We start from the raw sequence: 12,588 nt of genomic DNA, 5'->3' as shown, positions 1-12,588 counted from the left end.
TCACATGTTGGGACATCAACATCTCCTTCGTCGGGCAGAAAGATAGTGCAGAGCTTTCTCCTCTAAGTTTTGTCCTTTAGTTTGTTCTTGAAGATCATGTGTTTCGAGGTCTAATGGGATATATAGAATTACAAAGCTATAGCTTTACATGCCTAACATCTATATCATCCACACACACTTTAACCACATGCTAACAAATCCCATGCTAACTCATGTTATAGATATCGTTAGCTAAGAATTCCAGTAATTCCACTTATCTACACTGTGATAATCTCCACAATAGATATACCTGCCAACAAACGGCTGAAAGTTTTGTGAAGGTCAAATGTCAACAACAGTCAGAGGTCTCCTTGTTCAGATCAACCACCATCTCCCAAAGATGTCTGTGGTCTCAGAGGTATACTGGATCTGCCCTGGGTCTCCTTCCCCTGAGGCTCTCTGAGGTTCCTATTCTTCATAATCTGCTTGTTAAAGCCAAGTCCACGACACTGATGTGGGATGGCTCAAAGAACCCCTCTGATCTATATCAGTTCTCCAGAATCTGAGGTTCAGCGATCGGCCAGAATCTCCTCTTGATTACCTTTTTTTTTTTTTCTTTCTCCTCTTGATTACCTGATAGCTGGACGCTCACAATCCGGTCGTTAAGTGATGACGTGACGAATCCTACTTCCGGGCCTAAAGTAGTCTGCGTTTAATATGGCTTTTGTGTTGTTAACATGTTTAATGTTTTGTATTTTCTTCTATTTGATCTCAAAAAGCTCCTAAAACAGTCAGTGATCACTGTTGACCTCCCTCGGCTTTTATTACCGCTAATCATTTATTTAAGCTCAGTTTTTAAAACCTTAGGATGTAACTACAGCCCAGCCCATGCAGCAGTATATGAATGACTAACCTCGTATTGTGGATGGATTATCTCAGTTGTTCTCCTGAAGTTTGGTCCTTTTACAGCATCCTGCCATGCGATTACATTTGTTCCTGACCACCGAGAACACTCACGTTAACTTTTATCGAGTGGAAAAAAAGTTAGCTTGTTTATATTATGCTAACATAGCTGTGTCGCTAGCGGTCACGTAGCACATCATTATATACCAGCTAGCCCAACTTCAGTAACCCTACAAACGTCACTGCTGTTTAGTTTTCTGTCTTCATTTATGCTGGAAGTGATAACAGTGTCATGATACGTTGTGTGGCAGGCAGGAGAAGGACCCAAGATGCAGACTCACAGACACGGGGATAAACTCAAAAACACAGCTTTAATGCTGGCAAAAAGTGGAACACAAAAACAGTACTAAACTAAACTGGGAAAGCTAAACATAAAGTAAACCAGGAACCACGGGGAGAATAACACACAACATGAGGGAGAACGCGACGCCGAACAGAGGGAGACGCAGACAGAAATACACAGAGGGTTAACGAGGAAAGTGGGAACACACGGGGAACACAGCTGACACAGATAACCATAACGGGACAGGGCAGGGTGAACATAACACTGACGGGAGACGGGTAGAGTCAAACAGGAAGTACACAGAGGTTCAGACAGGAGGAGAGAGAGCACGGGGAGAACACAGACATAACAGGCTGGGGAAAACATGGAATAAAACACGAAAGGGGACAAGGGCTCATGAATACATAGAGGGGCACACAGGGGGTGAGAGTTACAAAGGGAAAGCACACAGGGAACAACATAACAGGGCAACTCAGGAAACAGAACCTAAACAGGGAACTGAATACAAAAATACAAGAAAACTAAGAATACTGGGCCAACACGGCCCAGGACCATGACAAACAGAGCTGTACGTTTGAATTTGTTTCCAAAACCCCGCAGTCAGGACATGCTATATTGTATTTAGATAGAAGCTAGCGAGCTAACTCCCCGCTAACTTCTAACTCCGTTAAATGTCATAAATTCCGTTTTCATGGATGCCTGGATGTTAAACTCAATTGTTACACCTGGTAGAGCAGAACGCTGATCATTTTATTAAAGATGAAAGACTTTAGACAGTTTTTCAACTCAGTAATGCCACAGTGATGTTTGATATATGGACCTGCAGCGGAGTTTAGGCCCAGACACGGCTAGTGACGTCAGACTGAACGACCGGATTTGTTTCTCTGCTGGATGTGTTTGGGAATAATTGAAATGTGTTGCGTGTATTTCCAGGTCAGCCGGGGTCGTGCATGCGTGTCTTTTCCACCTTGCCCTTCGCTCCATGTAACAAGCGTACCTGCTCTTACGCCAGTCGTAATGATAAATCCTATTGGCTAACGACGATGGAGCCTGTCCCACGTGAACACGTGAGTGGACCCAGCATCCAAAACTACATCAGCCGCTGTGTGGTGTGTGAAGCCCCATCCCTACCCATCGCAGTGCACAGCCAGTCCAGACAGTCTGTGGAGTGTCCCGAAAACTGGACAGAACTGTGGGACGGATACTCCTTCGTCATGGTGAGTACTGCAGTGGTGCCAGATTATTAAACTACGTTGCTACTGCTGTTACTGGTGCTGCTGTGTAGACTAAAACCTAAGTCTAAGCTACATTAAACTTTACTTATGTAAACCAGAGTTAAACTCTTAAACTTCGCTGAAATTTAGACTAAACTTACCAGTCGTAATAATACAACAATCATCTGAAATGTGAGCTCTGTGCAGATGATGATGTAATTTCCCATGTGTCTAATAGCATACAGGCGCAGGTGATGAAGGTGGCGGCCAGCCTCTGACATCATCAGGTAGCTGTCTGAAAGCATACAAGGCCCAGCCGTTCGTGGAGTGTCAGGGGCCTCGTGGAACCTGCCACTTCTTCGCCAACATGTACAGTTTCTGGCTGACCACCCTGACCGACCCGGCGATGCTGACCAATGACCAAGAGCAGAGGAGGAGCATTGCAAAGTGCAAAGTCTGCATGAGGCTGTGAGCGGGAGGGCTGCCACCTCCACCTGTGTGAGACAGAGAAGAGATGCTTCATCTCCACATCTTTCTCAAGGAAATTGAGAGGACGCATCACTTCCTCCAACTTTACGAGGCAGGAGGGAGCGAGTGAGGATGTGCTTCGGCTCCATCGAAGTGGCAGGACTAGTGTGTTTGTCTCTGTGAGGAGAGACCGTCGTCTTACAGTCAGTCAGCTGCTCGGCTGATAATCAATCAGTCCTGATCTGCATCAGCTCAGCACTCGCATCATTACATTCATCAGTAGGTGGGTTATTAATGAAACTACTTTAACATAAATAAATTTGCCTAAATACTCCAAAAAATACTTTAAAAACATGACTTCACAGGAAAGCGCCGCACATTGTGGTTCGGATGCCCTTCCTGACACGTGCGCCTCTTTCATCTGTCACTCGAATTTGGAAACTGTAAATATTCATATTTGTAAAAACGGCAGTGACGGACATTCAGGCTACTTGCGTCAGCTCGTGAGGTTAGTGAGTCCTTCTCCGTGCAGATGACAAACAGACTTTCTTTTGGATAAAATAGTCTCATAATATACTTAACATCCAATCTGCAGCACATAGCTGTGTTTTACAGCAGGTCACTTTCCGAGGTTCGTGCTTGGAATGATGTGTTTTTATTCCGGTGTGTAACAGGGTTGGGTACGCAGCCTATTATCCAGTTTTTATATGATATCACATGTGATTTAGTTTCCTTTAATTAATTCAGAGGTGGCTTTATCTGCAGCTCCGTGTGTGTTCTTGGGCTCCGCGAGAGTAACTTTGTATGAAAGACAGTTCAAATAATCCTTTTCTATCTCACATGTACTGTAAACGAGCTGTTTTAGCTGCTTGAAATATTATAAATATAAGTGACTGATATTAATATTTAATGTACATAGCTAACAGTCTAAGAGCCTCTAAAACTTTTCATGTTTTCTTTTTTATTGTCTTTTCTGTGGTTGTTACAGTTCAGCATTACTCAGGGATGGAAGTAACCAATTAACCGAAACAATCTAGTCTTTCTGTAATAATTCTTTTTGAGTCATTTTAGGTGTTTGCCATAAATATAATTAAAAACAAAAAAACAAAAAATTCCTGTGAACTACAGGCTGGGAAATGACAGCGAATCAGAATGAGCCACATTTCTATCCCAAGTGTTTGTAAAAGTCAGACTGCAGCTCTGCCTGATTTTGTGCAGCGCTAAGCGAAGCTTCAGCTGCCACAGTAACATGATTATAATACTAATACACACACAGATACAAAGAAACACAGTCAGGGGGAAACGGAGCGAATGAAAAAGCCATGTGCTGTTGCTTACACTCTATCTCAGCAAGTTTGACAGAGAAATGAACGTAGTCGGGGGTTAAGGTGGAATTCAGCAGGGGGCTGTAGAGCTGTCGGCTCTGTGAGCAGGTTTTGTGTGCAGACTGTGATCAGCTGTAACTAAGATTGAGGAAGTGATTCCTCTGCTCTTATCTTCAACACGACATAGAGCAGTTAAAGAAACTCTGCTCCTACAGAGATGATTATCTCATTCATGGTGCTTGACTCGCTGGTATAACTCTGATTTAGAAGATCATCGTTTAGCCTGGAAAAATTATTTTGTGCTTTATAAGAAAGCCCTCCATAGAGCTTGAACATCTTACTATTCATCACTGATTGAAGAAAATAAGAACAACTCTATGTTTGCTGTTATGGTCTACAGGCCTTTTAGGGTCACAGCTTTAAACCTTTACTCAAAAAGCATCTCTAGACCCAGCAGTCTTAGCTAATTATAGGCCAATCTCCAACCTTCCTTTATATCAAACATCCTTGAAAGAGTAGTTGTCAAACAGCTAACAGATCATCTGCAGAGATTTATTTGAAGAGTTTCAGTCAGGTTTCAGAGCTCATCACAGCACAGAAACAGCTTTAGTGAAGGTTACAAATGATCTTCTTATGGCCTCTGACAGTGGACTCATCTCTGTGCTTGTCCTGCTAGACCTCAGTGCAGCGTTCGATACTGTCGACCATAATATCCTATTAGAGCGATTAGAACATGCTGTAGGTATTACAGGTACTGCACTGCAGTGGTTTGTATCATATCTATCTAATAGACTCCAGTTTGTGCATGTAAATGGAGAGTCCTCTTCACACACTGAGGTTAATTATGGAGTTCCACAGGGTTCAGTGCTAGGACCAATTCTGTTTACATTATACATGCTTCCCTTAGGCAGCATCATTAGAAGACATAGCATACATTTACACTGCTATGCAGATGACACCCAGCTCTATCTGTCCATGAAGCCAGATAACACACACCAATGAGTTAAACTGCAGGAATGTCTTAAAGACATAAAGACCTGGATGGCCGCTAACTTTCTGCTTCTTAATTCAGATAAAACTGAGGTTATTGTACTCGGCCCTGAAAACCTTAGAAATATGGTATCTAAGCAGATTCTTACTCTGGATGGCATTACCTTGGCCTCCAGTAACGCTGTGAGGAACCTTGGAGTCATTTTTGACCAGGACATGTCCTTCAACACACATATTAAACAAATATGTCAGACTGCTTTCTTCCATTTGTGCAACATCTCTAAAGTTAGAAATATCCTGTATATATCTGTCATCCCATGTCTATATAAATAAAGCTGAACTGAATTAAATTTGATGGATTTATTTTTGTTTTTTTGCTTGCTGTAGAAAGATTGCTGAGACGTTTACTGATCACAAAGAATACCTTCACGTATTTGTAGTTTTAAAGCCACAATAATTTAAATGTTTCACTTTCATAGAGCAGACTTTAGAGCATCCTGTTTCACATGGAAGCAAACAGAGCTGGACTAGAACCCAAGGAAATGGAAAGATGGTTGGAGTCAATTTCAGTAGGTTCTGTGCGTTCTTGAGGAATTAGACTACGCGTCAAAAGAATAATATGTTGGTAAACAGATTTTTAATAGTCCTAATAATTAGTTTTTAATACTCATTTAACAATTCATCATCACGACTGGTTACCAATCTATATGTTCATAAAAAAGATATAAACCCCACTCCTTTTGATTTTCACATATTCATTCCTAGGGCTGCAGCTATATGATGATAATAATAAACATTGCTCATTAAAAAAACTAAAGTTTAACTGCATACAACATCTGTCAAAAACCCCCAAACAACTTTTGGTTGTAATTATGTGCCATATTAAAATTTGTTATAAAGAAAAAATCTTCTTAAATGCAAAAATATATAAATAATCTCAAGTCCAGTCAAAGTAAAATAAATAAAGACATATGCAATCTAAACCAAGGCATAAAGAAATCTGCTCTGTCTCGTTGGACGGCTGTAGGAAGCAAAAAGAGCTCGGACAGTGTTAGAAAGCTTGCATGAGGTAGAGCTGGTGTGAGTCTGTTTGTGAGTGAATGACACTGATGTGGTGGTGAATGTGTTGGCTGCACTGAAGAAAAGCATCCTGAAGTTTGTGCTGCTGAAAACAAGACGTTGGCGTAGACGTTAATTAATATTAATTATGATTTCCTGTCCAACCCCTTGGCTCAGAGTTTTACTGGTCCATACAGGGCCTGGACTGGCATGATCCGGGTGGCTGTGATCACTGTGGTCTATAATCAGAATCTATATTTCTAGGTTTTAATCAGGTCGGTCTACCAGGAAAGTGCCCGGTGGGCCAGATCAGCAGTCCAGCCCTGCACACACATTTTTATTTACTTGTGAAAAAGCTGTTATTTGTATAATTTTAATATTAATGCATTTAATGAATATAATGTTTTATTTTCACTTTAAACCTGAAAAAAGTTGCAAAGCCTTGAAGTTAATATGGTCTGGTACACCCCGCGCCCCCCCTTTGACTCACCCCTGTTTGCTGCAGGTATCTTCAGTGTGAAACAGGCGGTGTGGTTTAAATATGTATCAGTTAAAAAGAAATCGTTGGTGTGTGTCGAAGCTAAAGTTTGTTTTCTTCACGTCAGACTTTCCTGATCAGTGCTTCGTGTTATCGGTGTTTTTAAACTGAGGCCTATATGGGCATCATATTTCAAAGACTTAACTCGGTGAATCGTTGCAGTACTCGTAATCGTTCCTGTTACTTCCTGTTACTTCCAGCATCCCGATGTTACATTCTGCGTTTCTTTTACGTGCGTCATCCGTACCTGAAGTTTGGATCTGCGACAGAATTTTGTTTGAAACGTTACTAAATTTGGAATGAAGTCCCAATCTAAGCAAAAACTGGAACCGTCTGTAAAGCCACGTGACCTTGTTTTTGGGATGAGAGTCTTTGAAGTGGTCTCAGATGCTCTGAGCTCCTCTACATGTCATCATCCTCTTTATGAGCCTTCATCCACCTACTGAACACCAATGTCCACCACACAAACATGTTCAACCCCACTTTGATCTGTAACAGTTTGTCCCTCCTCTATTGTAAATTTGATTGAAACAGGTTTCATGTATTTATTATAATTCTATTATTGCAAAAACAAAATAAAGCATCAGGATCTAAGTTACAGAGTTAATATGCTGCGTTGCTGTTGCGTCAGGGCTGATGGTACATCCTGTAACAGCTGACTGGCCAGGATGACGTTCTCTCCTCATCAGAGACCAATGACAAACAAACAACTTTAGCCCCGCCTCCAGCCCCGCCTCCAGCCCCTCCACAGCCCGGTCAGGACTGCCTGGAAACCCTTTTCGTCGGTCTGCTGAGAGACATTATGACTGAGCTTGTAATCACGCTGATTGGTCAGCTGCGAGGCAGTGACTCCATGTCATTGGTCAGTCAGTATTTTATAAATAAGTAGAGGAAGAATAGTGTGAGAAGCTGTGAATATATCTGAGAATAAACCTTGAAACGTGTCTTTGGAGCTTCTCCATCATCTCCATGTTTGTTAATCATGTGTTTGAGTTTTCAGCTCGTGGCTCATTTAAACACTAAAGATGTGTCACACTGCCAGACTGAACCAGGACCGGCAGCCCGGGTCAGCATACCCGAGATCTCTTTTCCTCATCGTCTTTGTTTGAGCTTTAGCTTCATTCAAGCTAAGAGGTTAGACGAAGGTGGTCATCAGCTCAATACGTGCACCAATCAGAAACCAGGACAGACGACTGGCAGCAGAGCGGCTGATTTTCCAACAAACGCAAAAATGTTGTATAAGAAAAGTATGAACAAGTTCTCCACACAACACGAGCTGAAAGCTACATAGTGAATGTGATAGATGGAGATCAGCACCATCATTCAAACAGCAAACACTAAATATATATATTAAATAGTTTTATTACTCATCTGGAAGACAAAGCTTTGGTAATAAAGTTTCTCCTGCAACATGTTTCTTAGTGTTTCAAAGACAAAGACATTAAGCTGTCTTTACAAAGTAGACCGCTCGTCTTTTCCCCTGCACACTGAGCTCTGAGGGATCTCTGGGATGCTCTAATTTCTTCTCGAGCATGCTCTGCTGCACAACTTACCATCATGATGTACCTGAATAAGAAGTAAAGCACCTTTGTATCCCCCAAACACAGGCTTAAGCCTCTGTAAGCCTTGAATGGTGCTCCTGGCACAGGCCTGGGAAAGGCTTGTGTTGTTTTTATGTTGCACATTCGTCCCGTGATGCTGGTTTTTAATCAGTGGTTAGCATTTCTTTGTGTTACTGATAAATGCCTTGATGAGAATTAAACCAAAAATGACTGTCATGCATTTATATTTACTTCGTTTTTGGTCAAATCTACAGTGGAGACTTTCTAACTTGGGTTCGGTTTCTTTGTTTGGGTCGTTGGTCTGGCTCAGTGTTTTCTTCGTGATGATTTGTAAATATGTTTGAATGTCACAGTTTTATATTTTTACTGTAAACCTCATCAGAGTATTTATTTAGCTTGAAATTAATGTTGACGCTATTTGATGCTAAAATCATACAGATTTTTATTTCATTTTGTAAACCCTGACACCCTGAAGCCCCGCCCACATTCTCCACCAAAGTTAAATGCCAAAGATCACGTGACTCATTTCAGCCACAGCTGACCTCCTTCATTAAACTGTTAAAGGTCGACGTTTTCGCGTCACGTTTTCTTTTTAGGCGAATCGTTATTTCAGAGATAAAACTCACTGTAATGTTTGAGTCATTTAAATCTGGACCAAAGCCAAGATTTAACTACAGTTCCCATGAGTCTTTGCGAGGATGAAGAGGCGGGGCAGTCACTGTGTCTTGATTATGTTCTTATGGTATTAAAATCTGTCGCTGGTATTTTTATTCTCTGTAGACTGAAACGCCTCACTAACACTTGTGACATATTTTACTCTATGTGGATGGACAACGCTTCAATAAACTGCATCGAACTTTCACCCCGTCTTTGTTTTACTGTCAGACATCAGAAAGGAGGCTGGTATTCAAAATACTCTCAGGTTTGTCTACTAGAGCTTTGTGGACTTTATAAAACGTCATCGTGCTCTGAATCTCATCGATCACTGTTTCTCTAGAGAACTAGAGTTATTATAGTAACCAAGGTGCTCTGTCTCACATATTGTTTTTTACTGTAACTTATACACGTTCTGTAACTTTGACGGTTATGTGCTGCGTATGGTCCAATGACAGCAATAACATCATTATTCCATAGTGAATTGGTCAGCAGAAATAAAGCGGTCGCAGGCAGCCTGGATTCAAAGTAAATCCAAACTAAGCTGTACGAGCAGCTGAATCATCACCGATGTTTTTCATAGGCCTGCAGAGAGTCCAGTAAAAACATTTCCAAAAGATGAGAGCAGATTCGCTCTGAGCACATGTGACAGATGTGAAAGGGTCTGGAAAAGCCATGGAGAACAGTACCTGGTTTGGTAGTGGGTCAGTGAAGGTTGTGGGATGCACAAACCTCCCCAGGCTGGGAAACCTCACTGACTATCGTCAGGCATTGGTATAAAACCCTTGGGCCCACTGTCAGACCCCACACTGGTACAGTCATCGGCCCGGCCTGATCTGTATTATTGTAGGCTCTTTACCTTAAGGCACCTTGAGGCAAATGTTGTTGGGATTAATCCAGAACGGAACCTCTGGGTTCTGCCATGTTTGTCCAGTAACAGACTGCCATTCAGATTCAGATCAGGGGAGGTGGTGTGAACAATGATGTCACCAGATGGAGCACTCAGATGCTCCATCTGAGGACTCCATCTGGTCCCAAGGTGCTCCAGATGGAGTGGCTCCCTCAAAAGATGCCCCGTCTCTCTTTCTTTGAAATGAAACAGCAGTGAATGATCTGATCGGTTTTATTGTTATTTAAACTGATCTCTGTACAGAAAGATTCATTACATACATCCACATTTACAAGAGCAGAAGAGAAAAGCGGTTCTAATCTAAAACGTATCTCAGCTGAGAAATGGGAATGCAATAAAAGAGGAGATGAACAGTTATGGAACGATGGACTTCCTGCTGTAAAGACCAAAACGCTGCAATGGAAGGAAGAGTACAACAATTAATATATGAAAGGTTTAGCCCCTAAGAGTTCACCAGAGTGAGCCCTCTGATTTCCCCACATCTTAACATGAATCAAAGAATAAGACACAATATAAACGTCATCACACCACAAAGCTTTGACTCGAATCACTGCTTTAAATACAGTCAGCGCGACAGAGACTCAGATCATCGTCTAGTACCTGTGATTCAAACTCTCTTTCGTCATGTGCAACAAAACTAAGATGCTCATGTCGGGAATGTTCTCCATGTTCTGGGGTTTGGACCCAGGCTCATATTTCTAACAAGGTCCCAGCCCATCCACATTCAGTCTGAGCTGCTGCTTCCAGTCTGTGCAGAAAGTAACGGGACACCTCAGCAGCCCTGATGGTCTGAACTGAACCTTCCTGTCCGCACAGACCCGGCTTCCCCACCTCTGTGTTCCTGCAGGAAACCGTGAAAAACAGCCAATCAAAGAAATAATTTCCTGTCCTAACTCAGTCACTGGGTCATCATCAAATGCAGACATCCAATCCACCGCCTCGTTTTCAGTCCAGTTTCTCCTCAGCTCGCCATCATCCCTCCTCATCCAGCAGCGATTTCTGTTCAGGCTTCCTCTCAGCAGGATCCCTCAAAGGTAAAAAGTAAATAAGTCAAAGCGATTTAAAAGCTGATCTCACAGTAGAGTCCATAATCTTCCTCCCTTTGCTTCTTAAACACAAGAGAATAGAAACTTTGATTTCTGATGGTCTAAATCAGTCCCAGTGGCACAGCTGTGAGGCCACGCGGTAAAAATGCTGCGACACGTTCGTATTTTAAATCCTGTCGGTGTCTGCGTCTACATCGTAGTCAAAGGAGCTTGCAAAGAAAAGCGTCTGGACTTCTTTAAGTTGCTTGAAGACGTTTCACCTCTCATCCGAGAAGCTTCTTCAGTTCTAAGGTCAAATGGTGGAGAGTCCCAGATATAAACCTAGTGGGAGTTTCCCCCCACAGAGGGACAAAAGGACCCCCTGATGATCCTTTAATCACCTGAGCCAAGGTGGGAAACTGGGCGTGGGTCCCAATCAGCCAGAGTTTCGGGTGTGTTCATTGTGAAACCTGGCCCCACCTTATCATGCGAATTCCTGAGGTCAGATGGCCCAGGATGTGAGTGGGCGTTAAGGCGTCTGGGAAGGATCTCAAAACTGGATTATAGATGGCAGAGAGTTGGTGTCGTAAACCCCGCCTCTGTTCAAAGATGGTCGCTCACAGTGGACATAGATGGCTTCTTTCACTCCTCTTTCAAACCATCTGTCCTCTCTGTCCAAAATGTGAACATTGGCATCCTCAAAGAGTGACCTTTGACCTTTAGATGCAGATGGACTGCTGAGTCTTGTCCTGTGGAGGTGGCTCTTCTATGTTGTGCCATGCGCTTTGCAAGCTCCTTTGACTACGATGACATCCTCACACTGAGATTTGGAAAACGTTATGACTAAACTGTGTTAATAAAGTCATAAAAGCCACTGAAGCAGGACTCTTCAGAGAGCATCGTCGGGGTTTTCCTGGACCGGCGTTCGGGTTTTGCGTCTGCGGGGTCGCAGCGTGGTGAAGCAGGAAGAGGCAGTGAGGGCGATGCGGCTCAAGCCGACGTTTAGGCAGTGGACCTCAGAGGTGACTGGCACCTCAGCAAAGAGGGCGCGGTCCCGGGAGAGCGTCGCCGGGCCGCTGTCGCTGGTCTCGATGTCTTTGACGATGTTGAGGATCTCCTGACGCTCTGCCTGCCGAGTCATCCCTCTGATGTTCAAAATGGCTGACACGTGCTTCTTCCTGGAGGAGAGAGAAGGAGGAGTGAAGAAGAGGCGTGTTTCTGTGTTTGATGTGGTCCATGTTTAGAAAGTACATGTTCCTGAAGCTGCAGGATTATCTTAAGACTTAGAGAAATTGTATAAAATCACCATTTTTGTCTTTCATTTTCTAGGAAGGTTTCCATGTGGGCTTTTTAAAAGTGAGTCCAGCATCCAGCCAGAGTCCTTAGTATTTATAACAATTAACAGTTTCAATTTTATGAGCACCAAGGATCTGTAAGCTGTCAGTAAGAATCAGAAGAACAGGAAGAAAAAGAACAGAGTAGGTATAACAAGACCAAGAAGCAGAAGAAGATTTCCAGCATTTGGCCAAGGCGATGTTACCTGATGTCTGGAAACTCTCGGACCAGAACGCCGACCTCCATCTGGATGGAGGGGAGGTCCTCCAGCTGGATGATCTCA

At 42.8% G+C, this 12,588-nt stretch overlaps 2 protein-coding genes across 4 annotated transcripts in view; one reads left to right on the top strand and one right to left on the bottom strand.

Annotated features, from left to right (window-relative positions):
- col4a4 (collagen, type IV, alpha 4) overlaps positions 1-9,243 on the top strand; it is a 57,632-nt gene extending 48,389 nt beyond the window's left edge. Inside the window, exons 46-47 of the mRNA XM_085431012.1 lie at positions 2,159-2,442; positions 2,678-9,243. Coding sequence (XP_085287138.1) covers positions 2,159-2,442; positions 2,678-2,911 — 518 coding nt within the window. The 3' untranslated portion in view covers positions 2,912-9,243. The remainder of the gene's footprint in view (positions 1-2,158; positions 2,443-2,677) is intronic.
- Positions 9,244-10,142: 899 nt separating this feature from the next.
- exoc3l2b (exocyst complex component 3-like 2b) overlaps positions 10,143-12,588 on the bottom strand; it is a 40,597-nt gene continuing 38,151 nt past the window's right edge. For all 3 annotated transcript variants that reach the window (XM_085431011.1, XM_085431010.1, XM_085431009.1), the window contains 2 exons: positions 12,511-12,588; positions 10,143-12,148 (listed from right to left, as the gene is read on the bottom strand). The exon at positions 12,511-12,588 is cut by the window's right edge and continues 44 nt beyond it. In XM_085431011.1, coding sequence (XP_085287137.1) covers positions 11,860-12,148; positions 12,511-12,588 — 367 coding nt within the window. In that variant the 3' untranslated portion in view covers positions 10,143-11,859. The remainder of the gene's footprint in view (positions 12,149-12,510) is intronic.

The sequence above is a fragment of the Copadichromis virginalis genome, linkage group LG14 (genome assembly GCF_057382275.1).
Source record: "Copadichromis virginalis isolate Kocher_CV1m ecotype Utaka linkage group LG14, C_Virginalis_male_GT1.1, whole genome shotgun sequence".
NCBI classification, from domain to species: Eukaryota; Metazoa; Chordata; class Actinopteri; order Cichliformes; family Cichlidae; genus Copadichromis; species Copadichromis virginalis.
The sequence above is the reverse complement of the archived record's forward strand: the minus strand, read 5'-3'. Positions and strand labels throughout refer to the sequence as shown.